The sequence below is a fragment of the Neofelis nebulosa genome, chromosome 6 (assembly GCF_028018385.1).
Source record: "Neofelis nebulosa isolate mNeoNeb1 chromosome 6, mNeoNeb1.pri, whole genome shotgun sequence".
In the NCBI taxonomy this organism is placed as follows: Eukaryota; Metazoa; Chordata; class Mammalia; order Carnivora; family Felidae; genus Neofelis; species Neofelis nebulosa.
Genome location: NC_080787.1, coordinates 79035619 through 79060720, shown reverse-complemented (window position 1 = coordinate 79060720; position 25102 = coordinate 79035619). Strand labels below are relative to the sequence as shown.

The 25102-nt window shown below is 35.6% G+C and overlaps 1 protein-coding gene across 5 annotated transcripts in view; it reads right to left on the bottom strand.

Moving 5' to 3' along the window:
* The window catches only part of LOC131514504 (cytochrome b5 reductase 4), a 101349-nt gene that overhangs the window by 20559 nt on the left and 55688 nt on the right, over positions 1-25102 (bottom strand). For all 5 annotated transcript variants that reach the window (XM_058734616.1, XM_058734615.1, XM_058734612.1 and 2 more), the window contains exons 7-11: positions 24019-24076; positions 22191-22284; positions 18795-18827; positions 16652-16774; positions 675-815 (exon numbers count right to left, since the gene is read on the bottom strand). In XM_058734616.1, the coding sequence (XP_058590599.1) occupies positions 675-815; positions 16652-16774; positions 18795-18827; positions 22191-22284; positions 24019-24076 (449 nt within the window). The remainder of the gene's footprint in view (positions 1-674; positions 816-16651; positions 16775-18794; positions 18828-22190; positions 22285-24018; positions 24077-25102) is intronic.

Here is a 25102-nt window from a genome sequence, read left to right as displayed (position 1 = left end):
AGGAGGGAAACTTAATAGTGCTGTGGGAACCTACTGTACCTACCAACCCCGGCTGGCAGTCTGCTAGACTGACTGCAGAGAAGACTAACTGACATGAGAATGTGACCTTCTGCAGCTTCAGAAGGCCAAGAAAATGTTAGAAGGATAAGAAGGGTGTTTGAAATGAGTAAATGAAGTAACTTTAGGATGAAAATGAGGGAGAAAGAATTCAAGTAAGGACTATCTTTATAGAACTTCTTATACTGGCAGCACATGTAAGGAAATCATTTCTAATCATCACTCATTTTCAGTTTTACACATTCAACTTCCGAAATGACACAACCATATGTGGTTACTAAGAGATACTGGGATGTGTTTCTAGTGGCTGTCTCCCTGAAGGACCACTTAGGCACTCCCTCCCCTCTTTCCCTTAGTGTTCTCAGTAATAAGTAACAGTGCTGGTGGAGCTCTCTCTCTGACCGGCAGTTTCTTCGCTCCCTACAGTGATACGGCAGGGCTGCGGCTCCCACATGCAGGAACGCTGCATCTACGAACCTAGAACCTGGCTATTAATCAGTCAGCTGCCAGAAGCATTTATTAATAACCTAAATGGTTACTTCCTAAAAGGATTAGTACTGATTTGCAACTGCTAATAAGGAAAGAAACGGTTTCCCCAAAACCTTTATTTACCTTACCTGTAATAGTTAACTTGAGGTAAACATGTTGCCCAACTGGCACCTGAAGATGAGTGCTTGGTGGCAGCATCAGGCAGAAAAGCTTCGTATCATGAGTAACGCCTTCCTTGGAAATTAACCGGCACTTTCTGTAGTATAAACCTAGAAAGTGATTCATTTTCTCTCATTGATAAATAAATTAAATAAAGTAACACTAGACTAAGTGAAAGCACAGATTCAGCTTCTATACTTAGGTAAGCTCAAATTTCACTAAAATGCCTACATGCTTTAAAAATTCATCAGGGGGCCCCTGGGTGGCTCAGTCGGTTGAGTGTCTGACTTCGGCTCTGGTCATGATCTCACGGTTCGTTAAGTTTGAGCCCCATGATGGACTCTGCTGACAGCTAGCTCAGAGCCTGGAGCCTGTTTCGGATTCTGTGTCTCCCTCTCTCTCTGCCCCTCCCCCACTCACACTCTGTCTCTCTCTCTCTCAAAAATAAACATTAACAATAAATAAATAAATAAATAAATAAATATTCATCAGTAGTTTGAATATCTGAAAGTTGGAAATTTTTTCATTTTATTTTCTGAGATATCTATTTTTAAAACTGTAAATACCTCTGTAGTTTGAAAAATGACTTCACTAAGTCTTATTTCCTCATATCTCTGTAATTGTAACATATTAAAAGCATTACATTCTAAGAAATTAAAGCCTAATTTATTTCTTCTTAAATTCATTTTAATAATTTCATCTTTTAAGCCTTATATTCACAGCTATATAATTAAATTACAGATGTGAAAAATATTTGATAATCAACAAATCTACATTCTAAAGTCTTTTCTTACCAAATGGTTTTGAAATTCAAAGTATTTAAGGTTTAACAATATCAGTACTATTAAATAATTTGGAAATATTTCTTTGATAAACACAGGAAAAATACACATTCTATTTCTCTGTTTATGTATATATGTATATAAATTATATAATTTTAACTGTTAAGAAATGATTACAGCAAAACTTTTATATATAAGGGTGTAAGTTTTCATTATTCAAAAAATTAACTTAAGAGAAAAATGAAAATTCCCAGTTTGTGGTACTAATGTATAAACAAATAAAAAGAAACAAAGTATTTCTATAAATTTTGAAAATATTTGAAATTAATATCCCAAGCTCAGGAAATATGATTTGTACATAGAACAAACTAATATCATTTAAGTTAGAAGCACTTGTTACCGGAATTCTGGAAGCATTAACATTTTCACTTACAAAATTCTTTTTTGGACATAAATAGTACACCAGACAGACTGATGATGCTGGTTTGTTTTGTTATTTCCTCTCTTATAAAACAGCATTTACAGAGATGGAAAGGAATTAACTCTGATAATTTCTTATCCTAATTATTCTCTCACCTTTTTTTTTTTTTTTACACCTAAAAATATTTAAGTAGGTACAGATTTACTCAAGATTTTAGGGGGTGAAGGCCCAACACCTAATAATCAATAGTGAGTGGAAAACTGAAATTCACTTATAATCCTAAGAAATCATTTTGGCCACAGTATCATCCAATTTCTCATGTTCCCTTGTCCCTGTGGGCCCTAAAGACCCCAGTCACTAAATCTTTCCACTTGCTTCCATGGTAGCTCAGCACGCACATAAGTTTCGAGTATAGCACTGTACACCAAAACCAAGGGGCACTCTTCGAGTCACCTCATTCTAGTGCCAGGGCATAGCTTGGACCAGACTACAGCTAAAGGAATCACTGTAAAGTTATCCTAGAGCACCTAATCCAGTATTCAACTGACAAAGGATCAATGGACATAGGCTTACCCACAAGGAGAAATGCAGGTTCAAGTGATCTACTTGTCCCTTCCTTTCTGGGACTCAGAGTGAGAATACAATCAGAGATCCATGTACTATATGTCTAAACATTTAAAAGTTATAAATCACATGAATAACTGTTAAATAATGTCCTAGCAGGTGAGGTTCAAATTCAGGATTCTTGAATTTCTCGGAGTTCCATGCAGGAAGATGGCAGAGGATGAGAGCTGCACCCCCACTGACTAGCTATGGCCTGCCCCCCTTCTCCTCTCACCCCCCCACCCTGTCTGACACTGAGTGGAGCTTTATGTGGGTGTGGATACACATCCCCTATGTTTAAGCTCATCTACTTGCTTTCCTCATAAATAGCCTTGGCCACTCCTTGAATGCAATTGGATCTGAGGAAACGTGAGCATGAATTCTGGGTTCCAGATGCTCAGAGTGCAGTGTTGAAGGAAAGAGGGTGAACAGTAGGTGGACATTTCTTGGCCCTGCACACTTCTCATCCTATGGGAGGGGTGTGACTGGAAGAGAGCCACTGGGGAGTTTTCCAAGTCTGGAGTCCAGGGCGAGTGCCTGTCTTGCCTAGGCCTAAGGGCCTTAGTGCTATCTTATAATGAAATGTAATCATGCCCTTCTGAAAACTTTACTGATGGATGAAAAGGTTCATCCTCTGATGACAATGCCAACTCTAGTGTCTGCCAGAAAGGATGTGCTACAGGAAGTATGCATCTCTTCGATTATATTTAAAACACAACAAAACCCTGGGTTACAGTAATTTACTGACACTTCTTGTTAGAGTTCATAGAGTATTCTTGCTATTTAACACCAACGAAATAATTTCAACATCTTGCCTATAAGTCTGCTATAATTTCAAAGAACATCCAGATTCTAAAAATTTCAGAAACATTTAAGGAAGCTTTTATCTTTTAATTATACTGAAGAGAGAGACAGCATAGACAGATGGCCCCGAAACATAGGAGGAAAAAAGACTATGAAGCAGATGTGCTGACTAGTTCAGTCTGCACAATGCCATCATTTAAGTGTCAGGTTTTTGGCTTCGTGAGCATAAATAATTAGACAAGAAAATGAGAAACTGAAGTAAATATAAGATAGTGAAACAAAAGCATGAGACAGAAAAATTTCCATCCCAAATACCTCACTTCTTTTAATAACACACATATGATATCACTCAGGGTAATACTGAAATACTAAGGCCAATATGATAATTTGGGCATACTCTTTCCTTCTGGTTGAAAAGAAACATGAAAAACACGTTTCTTCTGTTCTTCTAAAGAAAAGAATTTCACAAGGCTAAAATCCAGATGAAGTCTTCAGTGGGAGAAGGAGCAGAGAGAGAACCCTGGTTTACAAGTTCACACTGCCATCAATCTGGTCTTCGACTCCTACTCCAACTTAGCATACTTTTAAAGCACCTATCCACTCTTATTTTCCCTACTGGAAACAGAGGCTTGTAGAAGGTAAATAGCTTGTGCAAGGTCACAGAGCAGCTGGAGAAGATGTGGAAAGAGGCAAGAAGTTATTAATGAGTTTCTTACCCCAGTTCATAAGCTTTGTTCAAAAAGTGTGAGAACCACTGTTCAACACTAGCTTATGGCTCTTTAGTGCCTTCCTCCCCATTCTAACTATGTCAGTACAAGCATAAATTTATAGATTATCCTTCTATCCTTTACAAGTTCCTACTATATAACGTACAAATTAAGGAATCAGTTCAGCAAGTCAAGATTCATCCCACATATATCTCTTTTTGAATATCCCCATTCTCTTCTGTTTTGATCGATGATACTTCTTCTTAGCACTCATTACTACTGTCAATCACCTAAATGTCATTTACTTACCTCCTAATTTGCTATCTATCTTTACTCATCGATTCCTCCCAGATCTTCCTGAACAACATAGGGCAATCAGTTAGTGGGACTACATACTTAAAAATGCAGTCTTGGGGGAAAAAAAACAACCCAAAACATACTAACATCTATAATACTTAAAAATATATGTACGTACTAAATATGTCCATAACAGGAAAAAAACCACAACTTACAGCCATTCAATCCAACAGACATTTCACTTAGAATCTGTCACAGTTCATACTGTATGGGCCTTGCTAGCCATCTGTTTGTGCCAAGACAGTAACCTTGATGAGCAGTGAACCTTGATAAGCAGTGAACCTGACTGCACGAATGATGTTTAGAACACTTCAGTATAAACTATTTTCAAGCACTGTACAAATGTATAACATTTTGACTACTGATAAAATAATTCAAACTTATGAAGTCATTAGAATATCTTCCTATACTGAAGAAATAACAAATTTGAGTTATGCTACTTTTATTTTCTTTTTTAAGCTTATCTATTTATAAAATAGAAAGAGAAAGAGAAAGAGAAAGAGAAAGAGAAAGAGAAAGAGAAAGAGAAAGAGAGAGAGAGAGAGAGAGAATGCCAGGCAGGCATGGGCTTGATGTCACGGACTCATGAGATCATGACCTGAGCCAAAATCAAGAGTCGTACACTTAACCAAGTGAACCACCCAGGTGCCCTAAGTTATATTACTTTTAAAAGAGTTACATAACTGCATTTATTTTGTTGTTTTTAAAAAATTATTTAGGCTTTTCACTAATTTTGATAAAACTTGCACGTAATCTCTAGTAGTACAGTTTTAATATCCTCGCCCAAACCATTCTTGTATATATGAATAAGAATACATTCACAACCTGTCTTCCAACGCTAAGGATGACAGTTATCTGTGGGCATACATCTGTCTCTTCATATACTGGGATAAAACACAATGAAGCAGAATGCTCAAAAACTGAGAATTTTCATACATAATTGGTAATTTAGTAATATCAAACTGACAATAAAACACAGATTCCTCTTTGTCTTAGCTGTTAAAAAAAAATATTCCTAAAGTTATACTAAGATGTTTTACTACCTTAGACTGATGAGAATGAAATCTTTCAAAGTGAGGATTTTGTGGAGTTAAACAGTAACAGTGAACAGTAGTAGAAAGGTGGCTCTTTCTCCAAGACTAGATTCAATGGAGTCTTAGACCACACACCATTTAGCAAGACTGGCACTAAACTGGAACACTTCTATACCCATCACCTTTCTTCTCTCGTTCCACAACTAGTAATGCAGCCAACACTGTATACTCAAGTCCCTGAATCACCTGAATTCTAAGGTTTTAAACTTCTTCCATTTATCTCTTAACACAGTAAATAATTTCTTACACAGTTACAGTCTGCCCCATCTATTCTGTGTTTCTTCAGATTTCACATTTGGGCCATTTTGATAGAGATGAAAATAAGACAGCAAGATGTGAAAGCATTGTATGGTTACTGAGTATAGGACAACTTCATGCCTGCTGGGTAGAGGAGTTAATTTAAGAGAACAAACCACAAGAAGTTTTTCTTTGCTATTTTCAGTATTTCTTCATTTCTAGTACTTTTGAATGCTTATTTTAGACAGCAAAGAAACATGGATGTACAGGCAAAATTTGGGGAGCAGTGAGGAGGTGGTTCTTCCTACACCTTCAAGAAGGTCTGTTCCATTGAGAGAGCAAGCAGCTTGCCTGCAGAATCATGGGCCTACAGAAAGTCTCAATTAAATGATTGCTTACAGTATGTCAACAAGCACATTTATGAGTACAGACAGTACCTCAGTGTGTGTGTGTGTGTGTGTGTGTGTGTGTGTGTGTGTGTGGTTTTTGTAGTTAAGAAGCTATTATGAGGTGCACCTGGGTGGCTTAGCATCCAACTCTTGATTTTCAGCTCAGGTCACGATCTCATGGTTTGTGGGTTTGAGCCGTGTCATCGGGCTCCACACCAGGCATGGAGCCTGCTGAAGAATCTCTTCCTCCCTCACCCTCTGCCCCTCTACAACCCACACGCATGCTCTCTTTCAAAAAATAAAAACTAATAATAAAATTTAAAAATTGTTAAAAAGAAGCTGTTATGAAAGTATAGGTCAAGCCACATAAAACTGTCAAGTTTCCTAGGTTAAAAATAGAGTATCAGCAATTTCACATAGTTCAATTTACATTAAAAAGACAGTTACAGATTCAATAAATATATTTAACATAAAGGTTTATAAGTGGCTACTGACATCACAATTATGACAAAAATTTAAAAATTCTTTTTTACAATTTTGTATCCCAATATTCATGTACTGAGTTGTTTGTTGGCAAATCTTTAATACTAACTTTGGGGGCGCCTGGGTGGCTCAGTCGGTTAAGCGTCCGACTTCACTCAGGTCATGATCTCACCATCTGTGAGTTCGAGCCCCGCGTCGGGCTCTGTGCTGACAGCTCAGAGCCTGGAGCCTGCTTCAGATTCTGTGTCTCCCTCTCTGTCTGACCCTCCCCCGTTCATGCTCTGTCTCTCTCTGTCTCAAAAATAAATAAACATTAAAAAAAAAAATTAAAAAAAAAATACTAACTTTGGTGATCAAAGTCCCCACAGTAAAGGTAACTGCATTAAAATAAAATTTTAGGTTGGGTATAGAAACAGTAACCCAATTACCTATCAGTTTCTGAACCTTGACAGACAAACAAGTTCCTCACCATCACACACACACACAGACACAACTATTTGCTCATAATTGTCATCTTGGGGGTAAAAGTGGGAGGCATCCAACTTATAAGTGGTAGTCTAGTCCCACTGATAAACAGTTTAAAATATCACCTATTACATTTGGATTAAAGGCAAAAATGAAGTAGTTTTCTCTTCCCTAATTATGTTCTTTGCTGTATTTTAATCTTTTGTATAAGTAAATTCTAGATTTGACATGAGAAGGTACTGCATTAAGTCTTCAACTTACATATCATTTCAAACAACAATTCTTTTAGTTAAGACATTTCAGTAAGAGGAAGCCAGCATGCTAGTATCATAAAGTCAATAATTTCAACAAACTGAAAACCTAGGAACCACGTGATGGACTATAAACATTTTATGTTATTGACAGCAAGTTAATCACAATAATTTGATGATATAAGTATTCAACTTTGCTAGTAAATAAAATAATCTACAATTCCTGTCACCATTTAAGGAGGGGAAAGGAAGGAGAAATTATCTTTGCTAATTCAGCCAAATAAATAAAAGTATCCCCTAAACTCTTAGTCATTTTCCAAGGTGAAAAACTTAATTCAATGAAAAATACATGCACTGCTCCAATTTTAGACAAGAAAGCTAAAGCTAACTATGGTGGTTCATGACTCAAGCAGAAATGTATGGCAGAGACAAAAGAGTTTCTAGGAAGCCTCAGGAAATTATAGAGAAAACCTGAGAGATACTCATTCTAACAACTTCCAAACAGAGGTCACTCTTAGTTCCTAGCATCATTTATTTCTTGGGCTTGGCTTTTATCTGGTTTGCCATGATTTTTCAATCACTAGATACATCATTTCAGGGCAAGAGATTTCACTTTAATAGTATCTCTTTTCATCATCACTATCTTTTATCTATTTTCTTCTGATCTGCTAGATCACACTATTATTTCTCTATGTTCTTTCTCCCTTCCTAATACCACAATAAAAGAATTCTATTTGACTTTTCCTCACTCATGGCCTACATTTTTCTTTCTCTACAACCTGCAAAATACCTAGCACAATAAGTACCTAGGAACAGTCTGAAGCTCTTCCTGGAAAACCCTTCATAGTTTCTTATTACTTTTTTGAGAGTTACTTTCACAACACTGCTTGAAATTTGCTTCTTTCAGGGAGTCATTCACAAATTCATCAGCATCTGTTCACTTGGGGTTACCTCAGAATATGTTCAGGTTGTACTAGAGAACTGGCTGCTGCTAGTCTGTCTCTTTATAAAAAAGTACTCTTCAATCTCATGTCAGTGTATGTTCTTCCACTTGGGAAAATAATTCACATTGTGCCTAAAACAGCCTTCTAGTCACAACATATACTCAAAATAACACTGATACTTTACTGAAATTAAATATTATCCACAAATATATCTTTATAGTTTTAAATATTTATAATATTAAAAAAAATTCAAATATTCATTTATTTTTGAGAGACAGCATGGGGGAGGGGCAGAGAGAGAGGGAGACACAGAATCCAAAGCAGGCTCCAGGCTCTGAGCTGTCAGCACAGGGCCCAATGCGGGGTGTGAACTCACGAACTGCGAGATCGCGACCTGAGCCACAGTCAGATGCTTAACCAAGTGAGCCACCCAGGCACCCCTATAATAATTTTAAATATTTAAAGATGCTACAGTGAATACATGCAGTGAATTCCTCCTAACTCCCCTAAAAAAAATAGTGAAGTTTTTTTTTTCTTTTTTTTCTTTTTTTTTTTTTTTTGTGGGGAGAGGAGGTTGTTCGGTTGTTTTGTAAGGCATAAGACTACAAGGACAGAAAGAATGGAAATTAAAAAATGCAACAAAACTTTAGGAGCTGACAAAGTAAAGAGATAACTAGTAACTAGTAACTAGTATTGATTCAACAGACTCAATAAAGCTGAATCCTAAACTAGAAGTAAAGAAAGCCAGACTCAACTCATTTATAACAAAAAAAAAAATCCCCAAAGGCTCAGGAATTGGCAGGACCAATTATCTCTGGAATTAGAGTGAAGATGGAGCTGACACCACCTTCCAGATGTTCTTATAAGAAATCTCCCATCTCTCACCCTTTATGAAGTCCTGCCCTACTTATAATAGACACATATTGGCCCTCTCCTATTCTGGCAAAATATTAGAAGTTTACTCTCTAGAGTGGGTAAAACAAAGGGTCTCTGGATTGGGTATACGTTACAAGGTTGAACTGTGTCCCCCTCAATTTTCCTATGTTGAAGTTGTAACCCAGAATGTGGCTGTATTTGGGGATAAGTTATTTTAGAAGGTTAAATAAGTGAAAATGAGGTCATTAGTGTGTGATCCCTAATACAGTATGACTGATGTCCTTGTAAAAAGAGGCAATGAGGGGCACAGACACATGAAGGGAAGACCATGTGAGGATGGCCATCTATGAGCGAAGGAAAGAAGTCTCAGAAGAAACCAACTCTGCTAACACCTTGATCTTGGAATTCTGGCGTCTAGACTGAGAAAAATTTGTTAGGCCACCCAGTTTGTGGTACTTTGCTATGCAAATACCCTAGCAAATTAATATAGTATACTAGATAACAAACAAATAAAAGAAATTAAATTTACAGACACCCAGCCCACTTTCCCCATAAGACTTTTGAAATTTTGAGTGCAAAGTAGGACACTGTCTACTCTTAAGACTTTGCAAAATACTGGCATCGAACTTCTTCCAAGGAAACGACCCATCCATATAGGTAATATTATTGTTAACAAGTCTCACCCACATGCACAAAGTTTCTAAGCAGCTTTTAGAGTTCCACCCCCAGATATATGAGCAGATAGTCAGGGATCAAAAGACATTCAAAGAAAGCATCTAATATGAAAGACAAACTAAAACAAACAAACTTTGGGGACACAGGTTAAATAGGGAGAAGGAAACTCTAAAACTCTGTCAGTAACTCTTAAAAAGATAAGTGAGGCTGTGAAGAACATGATACTAAAACAAAGGAACAGAAATGAAAAGGGTTCTTAGAAGTTAAAAATATGATAGTAGAAATGAATAAGTCAATAGAAGAACAGAAAGACACAGCTAAAGAAATCACCCAACAAAATATAGAACAAAAGGACAATACTGAAAATAAGAGAGAAAAGATGAGCTAGTTAGAAGACTTATTTAAAAAGGCTTCAAATAAGAATACTTCTTATTCTGGACAGCAAAAAACAGACTATGAAGACAAGAAAAATCAATATTTCCCAGAACTGTAGGTCTTAAGTTTCTATAATGAAAAATAACACAAAGGATAAAGAGCCAGTAAGATAAATGACAACAGACCCACATTAAGGCATATCATATTGTGAAATTTTAAAACTCTTGGATCGGGGCACCTGGGTGGCCAAGTCGATTTGCCTCTTGATTTCAACTCAGGCCACGATCTCACAGCTCGTGGGTTTGAGCCCTATGTCAGGCAGGTTCTGCACTGTCAGCATACAGCCTGCCTGGGATCCTTTCTCTCTCCCTCACTCTCAAAATAATAAACTTAAAACAAACAAATATAGAGGATGTCATTATGTGAAAATTCATCAAGTGGAACACTTATAATATGCATTCTCTTTTTATAAATATGTTATACTAAGATTAAAAACCTAAAAAATAAACAAAAAATAGAAATGAATGAAGAAATGAAATGAAGGAAATGAATTACATCTTTTAGGAGTAAACTGAGAAAATGGTTTAAATAAACAGAAAAACAATAAACATGTTGTCTTTAATATAAAAAAAAAAGGTGATGTGCATATGAGGCATAAACTTAAACTTGTTTTTGCACCTTTCATAAAAAGGAACCTGAAGGAGTAAATGGTTGAACAACAGTCTGAGAACAAGGAGGCTTCCCTATTCAGATATCACTACCTAATAACTTTGTAATGCCTAAACATTAGATAGTAGAGACTAAAATTTAATCTCTATTAAAAAAAGAGTTTTCCAAGCAAGTAAGAGCCAAAGGAGTTCATGATCACTAAACTAGCCTTACAAGAAATGTTAGAGAGACTTCATTAAGCTGGTACGAAATGGCACTAATTAGTAGAAAGAAAATATATGAAAGTATAAATTTCATCGGTAAAGGTAAATATATAACAAAGGTAGTAGATTAATCACTTATAAAGCTAGTATGAAGGTTAATGACAAAAGTGATAAAAACAACTGCAACTTCAATAATTACTTAAGATTTACACAAGAAAAAAGTTCTTGTTAAATGTAACATCAAAAATGTAGAGTTGTAGAATGCATTCAAACTTAAGTTGTTATCAATTTAAAATAGACCATTACAAATATAGATTTTTGTATGTAAGCCTCATTCATGGTAACCATAAAGCAAAAACCTACAGTGTAAACACTAAAGATAACAAAAAAGGAATCTACATATAATACTAAGGAAAGTCATCAAATCATAACGGAAGAGAGCAAGAAGAAAGGAACTACAAAACAATCAGAAAACAATTAACAAGATGGCAAAAAGTACATACCTATCAATAATCATTTTAATGTAAATAGACTAAATTCTCCAGTCAAAAGACATAGAGCGGCTGAATGGATTAAAAAACAGGATCCATCTAAACACTGCCTATAAGAGACTCACTTCAGATAGACACATACAGATAGAAAGCAAAGGAATGAAAAAAGGAATTTCCATGCAAATGGAACCCAAAGAAAGCTGAGTTGGCTATACTTCTATCACACAAAACAGACTTCAAAACCAAGACCATAATCAGAGACAAAGACAGCATTATATAATGATAAAGGGGTCAATCCAAAAAGAGGATATAACATTTGTAAATATTATATACCCAACAGAGGTTAGGGTATCTAAATATATAAAACAAATATTAACAGACCTAATTGGGAGAAATTGACAATACATTAATAGTAATGGACTTCGATATGCCACTTACACCGGAAAGGAAATCAATGAGGAAACACTGGCCTTAAATGACACATTAGGCCAAACTGATTTAATAGATATATACAGAACACTCCACCCAAAAACAACAAAATATGCATTCTTCTCAAGTGCACACAGAACATATGTTAGGCCACAGAACAAATTTTAAATCATATCAAACACCTTCTCCAACTATAATGGTATGAAACTAGAAATCAATTACAAGAACAAAAGTGAAAAATTCACAGATGTGTGGAGATGAAACAGCATGCTTGAACAATCAATGGGTCAACAAATAAAAGAAGAAATCAAAAAAACTTTGAGACAAATGAAAAGGAAATACAACATATCAAAATATGGGATACAGCAAAAGCAGTTTTCTAAAGGGAATTTCATAGTACCAAATGCCTACCTCAATAAATGAAAACAATCTCAAAAAAACAACCTAACTTTATATATCAAGGAACCAGAACAAAAAGAATAAATGAAGCACTAAGATAGTAGAAGGAAAAAAACATTAAATATCAGAGCAGAAATACATGAAACAGAGACTAAAAACACAATAAAAGAGATCACTGAAACTAAGAATTGGTTCTTTAAAAAGATAAATAAAATTGGATAACCATTAGCTAGACTTAAAAAAAAAATTAGGGCTCAAATAAAATCAGAAAAAAAGAGATGATATTACAACTGGTACCACAGAAATGTAAAAGATCATAAAAGAATTCTATGAATAATTATACACCAACAAATTGGACAACCTATGGGATGTATTTAAATTCCTAGAAACATACAATCTTTTAGGACCTAATCATGAAAAAATAGAAATTCTGAATGAACCAATTACTAGTAAGGACTGAATCAGTAATTTAAAAACCTGCCAACAGGGGCGCCTGGGTGGCGCAGTCAGTTAAGCGTCCGACTTCAGCCAGGTCACGATCTCGCGGTCCGTGAGTTCGAGCCCCGCGTCAGGCTCTGGGCTGATGGCTCGGAGCCTGGAGCCTGTTTCCGATTCTGTGTCTCCCTCTCTCTCTGCCCCTCCCCCGTTCATGCTCTGTCTCTCTCTGTCCCAAAAATAAAATTAAAAACGTTGAAAAAAAAAATTTAAAAAAAAAAAAAAAAAAAAACCTGCCAACAAACAAAGTCCAGGACAGATATCTTCACTGGTGAATAATACCAAACATTCAAAGAAAAATTAATACCAATCCTTCCCAAAAAAAGAAAAGGAAGGAATGCTTCTTAACTCATTTTACAAGGCTAGTATTACCCTAATACGAGACAAGGACAGCAGAAGAGATGAAAATTACAGAACCAATACCATGATGAACATAAATGTAAAAATCCTCAACAAAATATTAACAAACTGATCTCAACAATACATTAAAATGATTATACACCATGGTAAAGAAGGATTTATTCTAGGGATACAAGAATGGTTCATCATCCCCAAACCAATCAATGTGATACACTACATTAATAAATGGGAGACAGAAACCATATGATTATCTCAACAGATGCAGAAAAAGCATTTCACAAAATTTAACACTCATTTATAATAAAAACTTTTAACAAAGTGGGTAGAGAGGGAACACACCTCAACATTAATAAAGGCTGCTAATGACAAGCTCACAGCTAAAATCATATTCAATGGTAAAAAGCTGGTCAGGAACAAGAGAAGGATGCTGACTCTCCCACTTTTATTCAACATAATATTGGAAGTCCCAGCCAGAGCAAGAAAAAGAAATAAAAAATACCCAAATTAGAAATGAAAAAGTAAAACTGTCACTATTTGTAGATGACATATTACATATTTAAAAAAACCCTAAAGATTCTACCAAAAAACTGTTAGAAATAATAATTGATGTTACAGGATACAAAATCAATATACAAAAAAAAATATGTTGCATTTCTGTACACTAATAATGAACTATCAGAAAGAGAAATTGAGAAAACAATCTCATTTAAAATTGTATCACAAAGAATAAAACCTAGGAATTTAACCAAGATGGTAAAAGACCTGTAGTCTGAAAAGCATAAGATATAGATGGTAAAAACTGAAGATGACACAAATGGAAGGAAATACTATGCTCATGAATTGGAAGAATCCACAAAAATTGTTAAAATGTCCATACTCCCCCAAACAATCTACACATTCAGTGTAATCACTGTCAAAATACCAATAGCATGTTTCACAGACCTAGAACAAATAATCCTAAAATTTGTATGAAATCACACAAAAAAACTCAAATAGCCAAAGCAATCTTAAGCAATCTTAAATCTTAAGAAAGAAAGCTAGAGGTACCATACTCCCCTTTTTCACTATTCTACAAAACTATGGTAAACAAAACAATATAGTAGTCATAAAAACAGACATATAAATCAATGGAAGATTATAGAGAGCCCAGAAATAAACCTACACATATATGTAAATTAATTTATGACAAAGGAGGCAAGAATATACACAATGGGGAAAGGACAGTCCCTTTAGGTAAATGGTGTTGGGAAAACTGGACAGCCATATACAAAACAATGAAACTAGACTAGTATCTTATAACATATACGAAAACTAAAGTAGATTAAAGACTTGAATGTAAGGCCTGTAACAAGAAGAAGAAGAAACCAGATGGTAAGCTACTTGCGATCCTGGCAATGATTTTTTGGAGCTGACATCAAAGGCAACAAAAGCAAAATTAAAGTTAGACACTACATCAAACTAAAAAGCTTCTACAAGGGGCCCCTGGGTTAAGTCAGTTAAGCATCTGACTTCAGCTCAGGTCACGGTCTTGCAATTTGTGAGTTCAAGCCTCACATCGGGCTCTGTGCTGACAGTGTAGGCCTGCTCTGGATCCTCTGTCCCCTCTCTCTGCCCCTCCTCTCTGCTTGCTCGCTCTCTCAAAAATAAATAAAATAAACTTTTAAAATAAAATAAAAAGCTTCTATAATAATAGAAAACTACCAACAAAATGAAAAGGCAACCTGCTGAATGGGAGACAATATTTGCAAATCATATATGTGATAAAGGGTTAAGATCCAAAATATATAAAGAACTCATGCAACTCAATGGCAAAAACACAATCTGATTAGAAAATAGATTAAAATCGGGGCGCCTGGGTGGCTCAGTCGGTTAAGCGTCCGACTTCAGCTCAGGTCACGATCTTGTGGTCCGTGAGTTCGAGCCCCGCGTCGGACTCTGGGTTGATGGCTCAGAGCCTGGAGCCTGCTTCCGATTCTGTGTCTCCCTCTCTCTCTGGCCCTCCCCCGTTCATGCTCTGTCTCTGTCTCAAAAATAAATAAACGTTAAAAAAAAAATAATTAAAAAAAAAATAGATTAAAATCTAAAAATAAAATTCAGGGAACCTAAAGAGACATTTTCTAAAGAAGACATACAAATGGTCAACAGGTGCATAAAAAGGTACTCAGCATCACCAATCATCAGGGAAATGCAAATCAAAACCACAATGAGCTGTCACCTCACACCTCTGAGAACTGACATTCTCAAAAACACAAAATAAGAGTTGCATAAGGGTACCCTTGTGCACTGTTGGTGGGAATCTGAATTGGTGCAGCCACTATGGGAAACAGAATGGAGTTTGTCAAAAAATTAAAAATACAACTACCATATGATCCAGTATTCCACTTCTAAGTATTTATCTGAAGAAAACAAAAATTAAAAATATTAATATAAAAAGACACATGCACCTCCCCATAGCCAAGATATGGAAACAAGTTAAGTGTCCACTGATAGATGAATGGATAAAGAAGATGTGGTATATATATTTATATACATACATACACACCACACACATACATATACATACACACGGTATACCATCCAGCTGTTTTAAAAAAGAATAAAGCCTTGTCAGCTTGTCATTTGGACAATATGGATGGACCCTAAGGATATTATGCTAAGTGAAAAAAGTCAGACAGAGAAAGACAAACATGTATGATTTCTTTTATATGTGGAATCTAAAAATCAAAACAAAACAAATAAACCCAAGCTCACTGATACAGAAAACAAATTAGTGGCTGTCAGAGGCAGGGGTCAGGGTTGGGAAAAATGGGAGAATGGGTTAAAAGGTAAATAAATCATGGGGATATAATTTACTACATGGTGACTAATAGTACAGTAATGAATATTTGAAAGTTGCTAAGTAAGTAGCTCTTAAAAGAGCTCATCACAAGAAAAAAATCTGTCGGTGACAGATGTTAACTAGACTTACTGTGATGATCATTTCATAGTGTATACAAATATCGAATCATTACATTACACACCAGAAACTAGTATATGTTATATGTCAATTATACCTCAATAAAAGAAAACAAAGAGGAGAGGCGCCTGGGTGGCTCAGTTGGTTAAACAGCCAGTGTCGGCTCAGGTCATAATCTTGGGGTTCATGAGTTCGAGCCCCATGTCAGGCTCTGTGCTGACAGCTCGGAGCCTGGAGCCTGCTTTGCATTCTGTGTCTCGCTCTCTCTCTGTCCCTCCCCTGCTTGCACTCTGTCTCTTTCTCTCTCTTAAATAAATAAACACTAAAAATTTTTTTTTAAAAAAAGGAGTAAAAAAGACACTATGTTCTTTCTCAACTTCTTAAAGGTTCATCTCAAAATGGCCTTCCAAATTCTGGTACAGTTGTACTACTGACAAAATATTTTCATGAACACAGGACTCAAAATAACAGCACAGCATACCTGTATCTTTCTTTAGAATAAGCGAATTATGATTCTCGAGGGGGTGACCAAGACGTTTCCAAGAAGCATTCTCTTTTTTCTTTAGGACAATTTCTATTTTTCCCACATTCTCAACAACCCGCACTGAAAAGATAAATTCCATTTGTATTCATTGAAACTAAATATAATACATTATTCTAAAATCAATCTTTCTCAAACAATACAAATGTCCTGATCTGATAGGAATAACAGGGATCATTAGTAAGACTTTGTATACATATCAAAATTGTTTATGCCTTAAGTGATGTTAAATCCAGTTTAACTTACTTTATGATTCAAGTTAACTTCTTTCAAACTGATTTATCAAGGGCCAAACTAATACGTATTGACAGTTCTCATATAAGCTCAAATATAGACATGGCAAGTAATTAACACATAGCTAAAAACCAAAACAAAAAAGGAAGGGGCTGGCTGACATATAAATTAGTCATTGAATGGACTCATAAGAGCAAATTTAATTTATTTATACTCTTAACATTTCTCAATTGAGATTTGAGAGGTTCTTATGATTAAATTCAGTAGATCAATACTGAGCCTAGTAAACACAGAAAAAGCCTCATGAATCACTAAAAAGTGCATATGAATCTTAAATAATTAAAAACCCTTTACATTATCTTTTTATTTTTGACTTTTTAAGATAGTGCAGAATATATGGGTATAATAATGAGATACAGACTTTACATATTGATAAAATTTTATGAATTGAATATACTTTTGAAGACCTAAAGTATATTTCATTTTGTGTTTAGAAACATTCTATTCTTTTTCACTGTAAACACATAATTCAATAGCAATTTAACAATAACTTTTTAAGATAGATTAGTCAAATACATTCATTTCAATGAACATTCATTGATTTGAAGCTTAACAAATATGGAAACATGGTCCTTGACTTTATACAATTTACAGAGTTTACTATGTTATATGGAAAAAAAGAAGGCACAGAACCAGTCTAGGGTACTCTGACAGTACTTTAAAACAGGAAAGGACTAATATTTAAAAAAGTATATATATTTACAGATATATGTGTACATATCTCTAATGAAGTATTCAGCTTTAAAAAAAAAAAAAAAAAGGAAGTCCTTCCATTTGCAACAAAACGGATGAACCTGGAGGCATTATGCTAAATGAAATAAGCCAGACAGAGAAGACAAATGCTGCATGGTATCACTTATATGTAGAGTCTTAAAAAAAAAAAAAAGAAAAGAAAAAAGAAAAGGTCATGTACTCCTATAAGCAGAGAGTAGAATGGTGGTTGCCAGTGGCTAAGGGTAGGGTGTGGGGAGAAGATGACAAAAGCATACAAACTTTCAGTTAAGATATGAATAAGGTCTGAAGATCTAATGTATAATTATGGTAACTACAGTTGATAATACTGTTCAATTCCAATTTGCTAAGACAGTGGAACTTAAGTGTTCTCACATACACACAAACAGTAAATATGTGAGGTGATGGATGTGTTAACTCGATTTTTGGAATTCTCTTACAATGTATACATATATCAAATCATCATGCAATTAAATATATTATAATTTTGTCATTTATACCTCAATAAAGCTAAAAGCAAAAGACAAAAACCCAAAAAACCACCATTCTATGAATCTTATGTTATTAACAGCTTTGTAAAATCCACATTGCACTTTTATATGCAGAAAAATTCATAATTTAATAAGCTCTGTTAACATTACATATTTAAATATATACACCTAAGAAAAATTTGTCTGGTCTAGTATATTTACAGGCTGCATGTCAGGAGTGGGGTGGAGATAAGGAGGGAAGGAAGAATGGAAAGAAGACAGGAATTTTTTTCTAAGGAGAGAAAAAGGAAAGGGTAGAGAGATGAAAGGAATAAGGGGAAATTAAAGAGGGAGAAAAAACCTGGGAGAATATATTTATAAACATTAACATATTTGTTTATAAAGAAAATGTCACATCTTTGTTTTGTAATATGAAAATATACATATGAAGAATAAGACAAATGCTGATTTTTCTCCTCCTTTCCCTCTCTCTCTCCCCTGTGTGCATGTGTGTGTGTGTGTGTGTGTGTGTGTGTGTGTGTGTGTATGTGTGCATGCATACATGTAATTATTTTTTGGTAGCTTACCAGAAAAATCTTCTTCAATTTCATGGCTTAGTTCTAGGAAAGAAAAATATGTTAGTTAAAATCCAACTTCAATTCATACAGTCTATGAACACCATGTAAGATCACTTAAATGGTTCTTTTATACACTGTTTCAAATCTCTCAAGGTAAGTAAAACATTGAGAGCCAGGAGAAAGAAACTGCACAACCAAAATGTCAAAGTATTTAAATATAAATACATTTTTTCAACTTCTCAATTTCTCTCCCTATCGAAGAGCAAATACTCAATTGCCAACAAGTAGGTAACCCACACTAGTCCAAAGTATGGTCCCAGACTGCCGTCCCTACAGACCAAGACAGGAGGACGGTGGGAAGGCGTGCAGCACCTGAAGCGTGCGTGCTCTCAGTGTGAGCACAAGCATGGGTGTGTATACGGGCCTGGCTTGGGTCTGGCTTAGTTCTTCCTTTCTTATTGTACTCTGAGGTTGAATATTCATTCAATTATTGAAAGAAAATTACTGAGTATGTATTACTTTCTAGGCTTTATGGATACAACAGTTAATGAAAGAAAAACCACTGCCCTGATGGAAATTATGTTCCAGAAGGAGGAGATGGAAGAAATATTTTCACAGACATCTGCTTCAAACTTCACTGTGTTAACAAGGCTATCTGGAACTTAAAATTCTGCATTAGTCCTTCCAATCCAATATCAGAATCCAAAAGTATTTTGGAGTAAAAAATGTGACTATTTTTGACTGTGGAATTTTTTTTTCTTTTGTATTGTGTGCTACAATATTGTTAGCTACAGTGTGAACAAAATTAGCCATAAAGTATTTGAAACATAATAGATGGTGGCAAGGAGGTTTTACTTAAAGGAAAATCATGCAGTACTAATGAGTAGTGTATACTTTTCTAGAGACCAGAGTGTTTGTTTAAAATTCTTCCCCAAGAGGCAATATACATTAGGTCTCATGCTAAGAAAAAATAGGACAGGTTATTTCTAGAAGAAAAATTTAAGGTTCCAGTCTGATTAACCTACCGAATGGAGAAAATAGGAAAGAAAAAACATTTTTCTACTCTGATCAAATTCAGGACTGAAGGTATTTCATTAATACAGTAAAAAAGTGAATACTGCAACCTCATCAAAATAAAAAGCTTCTGCACAGTGAAGGAAACAATTGGCAGAACTAAAAGGCAACCGACAGAATGGGAGAAGCTATTTGCAAGCGACATATCAGATAAAGGGTTAGTATCCAAAATCTATAAAGAACTTATCAAACTCAACACCCAAAAAACAAATAATCCAGTGAAGAAAGGGGCAAAAGACATGAATAGACACTTCTCCAAAGAAGAGATCCAGATGGCCAACTGACACATGAAAAAATGCTCAACATCACTCATCATCAGGGAAATACAAATCAAAACCACAATGAGATACCACCTGACACCTGTCAGAATGGCTAACATTAACAACTCAGGCAACAACAGATGTTGGCGAGGATGCGGAGAAAGAGGATCTCTTTTGCATTGTTGGTGGGAATGTAAGCTGGTGCAGCCACGCTGGAAAACAGTATGGAGGTTCCTCAAAAAACTAAAAATAAAACTACCCTACAACCTGGCAATTGCACTACTAGGTATTTATTCAAGGGATACAGGTGTGCTGTTTCGAAGGGACACATGCACCCCCATGTTTATAGCAGCACTATGCACAATAGCCAAAGTATGGAGAGAGCCCAAATGTCCATCGATGGATGAATGGATAAAGAAGATGTGGTATATAAATACAATGGAGTATTACCCGGCAATCAAAAGTATGAAAACTTGCCATTTGCAACTACGTGGATGGAACTGGAGGGTCTTATGCTAAGTGAAATTAGTCAGAGAAAGACAAATATCATATGACTTCACTCATATGAGGACTTTAAGGGACAAAACAGACCAACATAAGGGAAGGGAAACAAAAATAATATAAAAACGGGGAGGGGGACAAAACAGAAGAGACTCATAAATATGGAGAGCAAACTGAGGGTTACTGGAGGGGTTGTGGGAGGGGGGATGGGCTAAATGAGTAAGGGGCACTAAAGAATCTACTCCTGAAATCATTGTTGCACTATATGCTAACTAATTTGGATGTAAATTAAAAAAAACCAAAAACTAAAATTAAAAAAAGGAAAGAGTCAGGAAAAAAAAATACAGTAAGGCAGCAAACAGAATCCCGAGTCACCCAAGGTCCGGAGAATCAGTCTCTGTTTTGCAAAAGTAAATGATGTTCTTCATATAAGAATGACTGCTTAAGGGGTGCCTGGGTGGCTCAGGTGGTTAAGCGTCTGACTTCAGCTCAGATCATGACCTCACACTCTGAGTTCGAGCCCTGCGTTGGGCTCTGTGCTGACAGCTCAGAGCCTAGAGCCCACTTCAGATTCTGTGTCTCCCCCTCTCTTTGTCCCTCCCCTGCTCATGCTCTGTCTCTGTCTCAAAAATAAATAAAAACATTAAAAAAATTTTTTTTTAAAAAGAATGACTGCTTAAAGCATAATTTTCTTATTGTTGTTGTTTGCTTCTTTTCTAACTAGAACAATATCGCCTTCACTGGAGCAGAAAAGGGTGAAATCCTAGAGTCATTATGGGTGAAATGTGGATTAAGAATCTGGCATCTTTGGGGTGCCTGGGTGGCTCAAGCTGTTAAGTGTCTGACTTTGGCCCAGGTCATGATCTCATGGTTGGTGGGTTTGAGCCCCACATCAGCCTCTGTGCTGACAGCTCAGAGCCCAGAGCCTGCTTTGGAATCTGTGATTCCCTCTCTCTCCACCCTTCCCTCTCACACTTTGTCTCTCTCTGTCTCTCAAAAAATAAATAAATGTTTAAAAAAAATTTTTTTTTTAAATCTGGCATCTTTGGTTCCAGATTTTAGTTCTGGTTTCTTTCTTTTGATCTTTAATTTCTCAAAGCAGACAGAGTGAATTGTACGTTATGAAGGAACAGGTTATGAAGGAACAGGCAGCTGAGGGATACAATACAACTTTACAGTCCACGCTGTTTTGGTGCCACCTTGCACTTCCCGTGGTGGAGCTGGCAAAAAAAACAGGCCAATGAAATCAGCACTTAGTGATGGCTAAGAGATTTGTTTGCAGATATCAAGTAAAAGACATTTAACAAAGCCAGGGCAACAAATATTTCATATCATTACTGACTTTGATTGCACTGAATTGTTTAAACTTGGGAAAGGTGAGGTCAGGCTGCCATTTGCCTGCACTGTTGTTAGTGTAAAGAAAAAAATAGAAAAAAGATAAATCAAAAATGACAAAACAAAATGACACCATCAGATAAAATATTTTTGCTACCTAGAGTGTAGACCAAGTTTATTGCCAGAATTAAGGGAAACTGGAGTTGTTTCCATTAATAAAGAATAAAGTACTTACCAACATGTATAATATATGAATAATCCTTGATAAGTATTTCTGCTCTAAAGGAATCATCCTGATGATCAACTATTACTGAGTCTAGATTAATATCCTTAAACAGAAAGCAGAAAGAGAAAGATTAAAAAGTAAAATTTGCCCCAAATTTCTATAACTACTATATTTTTAAGATGATCAGTGGATGTTCATATGGCTCTATCTATCTATCTATCTATCTATCTATCTATCTATCTATCTATCTATCTATCTATCTATCTTTTGCTCCACACTGTCAGTCCAGAGCTCTAACTCACAGAACTGTGAGATCATGACCTGAGCTGAGATCAAGAGCTGGACACTTAACCAACTGAGCCACCCAGGCACCCCCATAAGGCATTTCTTTATAGAACCCACAAGGTGAATAAATACTACTCCTGTTTTTTCTCTCTCATACAACTTAGTTCTCCTTCAAAGCACATATTGCAATTTTAATTATATATTTGTTTCTGCTTAATATCTATCTCACCCACTCATCTCTAAGCTCTGAATGTATGAGACTGTCAAGAATATTGTCTGGTACCTAGTAAGTGCTCAGTAGATATTTATTGAATAAATACTCTGGAAAAAATTAGAATCAGACCAGAAATCAAGATATGTATCTTCATTTTAATCTTTTTACTACTGCATGATGCTGTGCAAATTACACAACCTCTTGTTTCTAGACAGCTCTAATTTCTACATAGCCTTGGTACAAGTTATTGTGACACCTATCATGTATACTGTATAATGCATGCATTATTCCACATAGAAATCTTCCCCCTTCCCTTAATAATTCATCCTCTGTGCCTCACTGACATTACCAACGGGAGCAGACCCCAACCCCCTTAGGCCATGCCCTCTTGTTTTTGGACTGTGTGATGAGGAGACAATACAGAGAAAGAGTGGAAGCGGTTCAGGCAGTGCCTCTGGTCCTCTTGGCTGTATCAAGCAGATTACCATCACTCCTGTTGTCACATCATGCTGCAACAGTCAGAGGAACTCACAGCTCATCTGTGGTTCTGCTACTGCAGAAGTAGCATGCATTCTCAGAAATCCCTAGCTGCCAGAACTTGTCTTTAAATTTACATGGTTCCTCCAGTGTGAGAACTTTGCCAGTTGCTGAAGGATGTGTTTGCAGATGTTGTAAGTTGTCTGTGTATTGATCTGATTTCTCAGATGCAAGCCCCATGAAAGCCAAGTATGTACATATCTAGCCCATCATTAGATCCCTGAATTCTAAAATAGTGCTGCAAATAAAGCAGAAATTCAATACGTACTTAGTAAATCAATTAACCCCTTAATTTTAGTTTCAAGAGGGTGTCTGAATCCCATTAGTGTTTTAAGCATACTAAACCAAGTATCATAGTCTCTACTGTCCTTCAAATTCCAATTTATGCACAAGAAATTAGTTCTTACAATGAAGTTAACTGGGATTCTCACTTTTGTTATCCATGTTTACACACACACACACACACACACACACACACACAGATGCTTGTGTGCGTGGAAAAGTACATAAAATACTTTGTAGTCTAGCTTTTTTTAAGATGCTATAGCATGGCTGTTAAGAGTATATACTCTGGAGCCAGGCTGCCTGGGTTCAAACTGCTAGATCTGCCACTTACTGTGTGACATTGGGTAAATTACTTAATCTTTCTGTTTTCCCCATGTATAAAATAGGGATAACAAAAGGATCTACTCCATGGAGTTACCGTGAGTAAAGAAGTTAATAATATAAAAAGAGTGCTTAGAAAATAGCTGGCATTTATTAAGACTTCACTTTTTTTCTGATTTTAAAGACATTGTTTACCTTCTGCTTAGTATATATTACAATAGTCACTGAAGAGTCTGTCTGGAACCAGTCATAGCTATAAAATATTAAAAGAATGAATAATTATATCAATAATTGTACAGTAACACATATTAAGTCATTAAATATGTGATTTTAAAAATATATGGCTTGGGGCGCCTGGGTGGCTCAGTCGGTTAAGCGTTCGACTTCGGCTCAGGTCATGATCTCACGGTCCGTGAGTTCGAGCCCAGCGTCGGACTCTGTGCTGACAGCTCAGAGCCTGGAGCCTGTTTCAGATTCTGTGTCTCCCTCTCTCTCTGACCCTCCCCTGTTCATGCTCTCTCTCTGTCTCAAAAATAAATGTTAAAAAAATTTAAAAAATGTTTAAAAAAAAATATATGGCTTAAAAATATGCAATATGACAACATAAGTATATGATTTTAAATATGCTGCTTAAAAGCTATAGTGAAAAATATATTTCTCTAGGTAAACTTTGTTCTAAATAATGGGGGTAGGCCTTACAATTAGGGGGTAATTATTCCAACTTGGATTGAAACAAACAATATCCTTGAAAAGATACTTTTTAGAAAGGTTACACATTATATTAAAATCTTTTATATAAGAGCAGTAACACAACATAACTTTCTTAAGAAGCATGACAAAATCTACATGCTTATTACCTTCACTCCTCCCTATCACAAATATATTATTATCAAGATTAATAATTCATCAAGGTCTTTTAATGGTTCAACAGTAAAAGTTAAGGTAAAACCAAGTCTTCCATTTTGTAATAGATGTTCATTAAACTGATACTGTTTTTGCACTTATTATAAATATAAGGACACCCTGGGGTAAATCCTAGAGGAGATTTCCTTATGCTCGTAAGTTAAAACTGCATATGAAATACTTTAATAAATCTAACAAATATAGCAGGATGCTATTATATTATAGACTGGCAGTGGGGAGAAAGGAAGAGAAAAAAATTACAAAGAATACATATAACCCTGAGGGCATCTGAAATGTTAACATTAACAAAAATATATAGAGATCACATAATTTACTAAGACAGTTGCCATTCAATACATTTTGAAGGATTTCCATA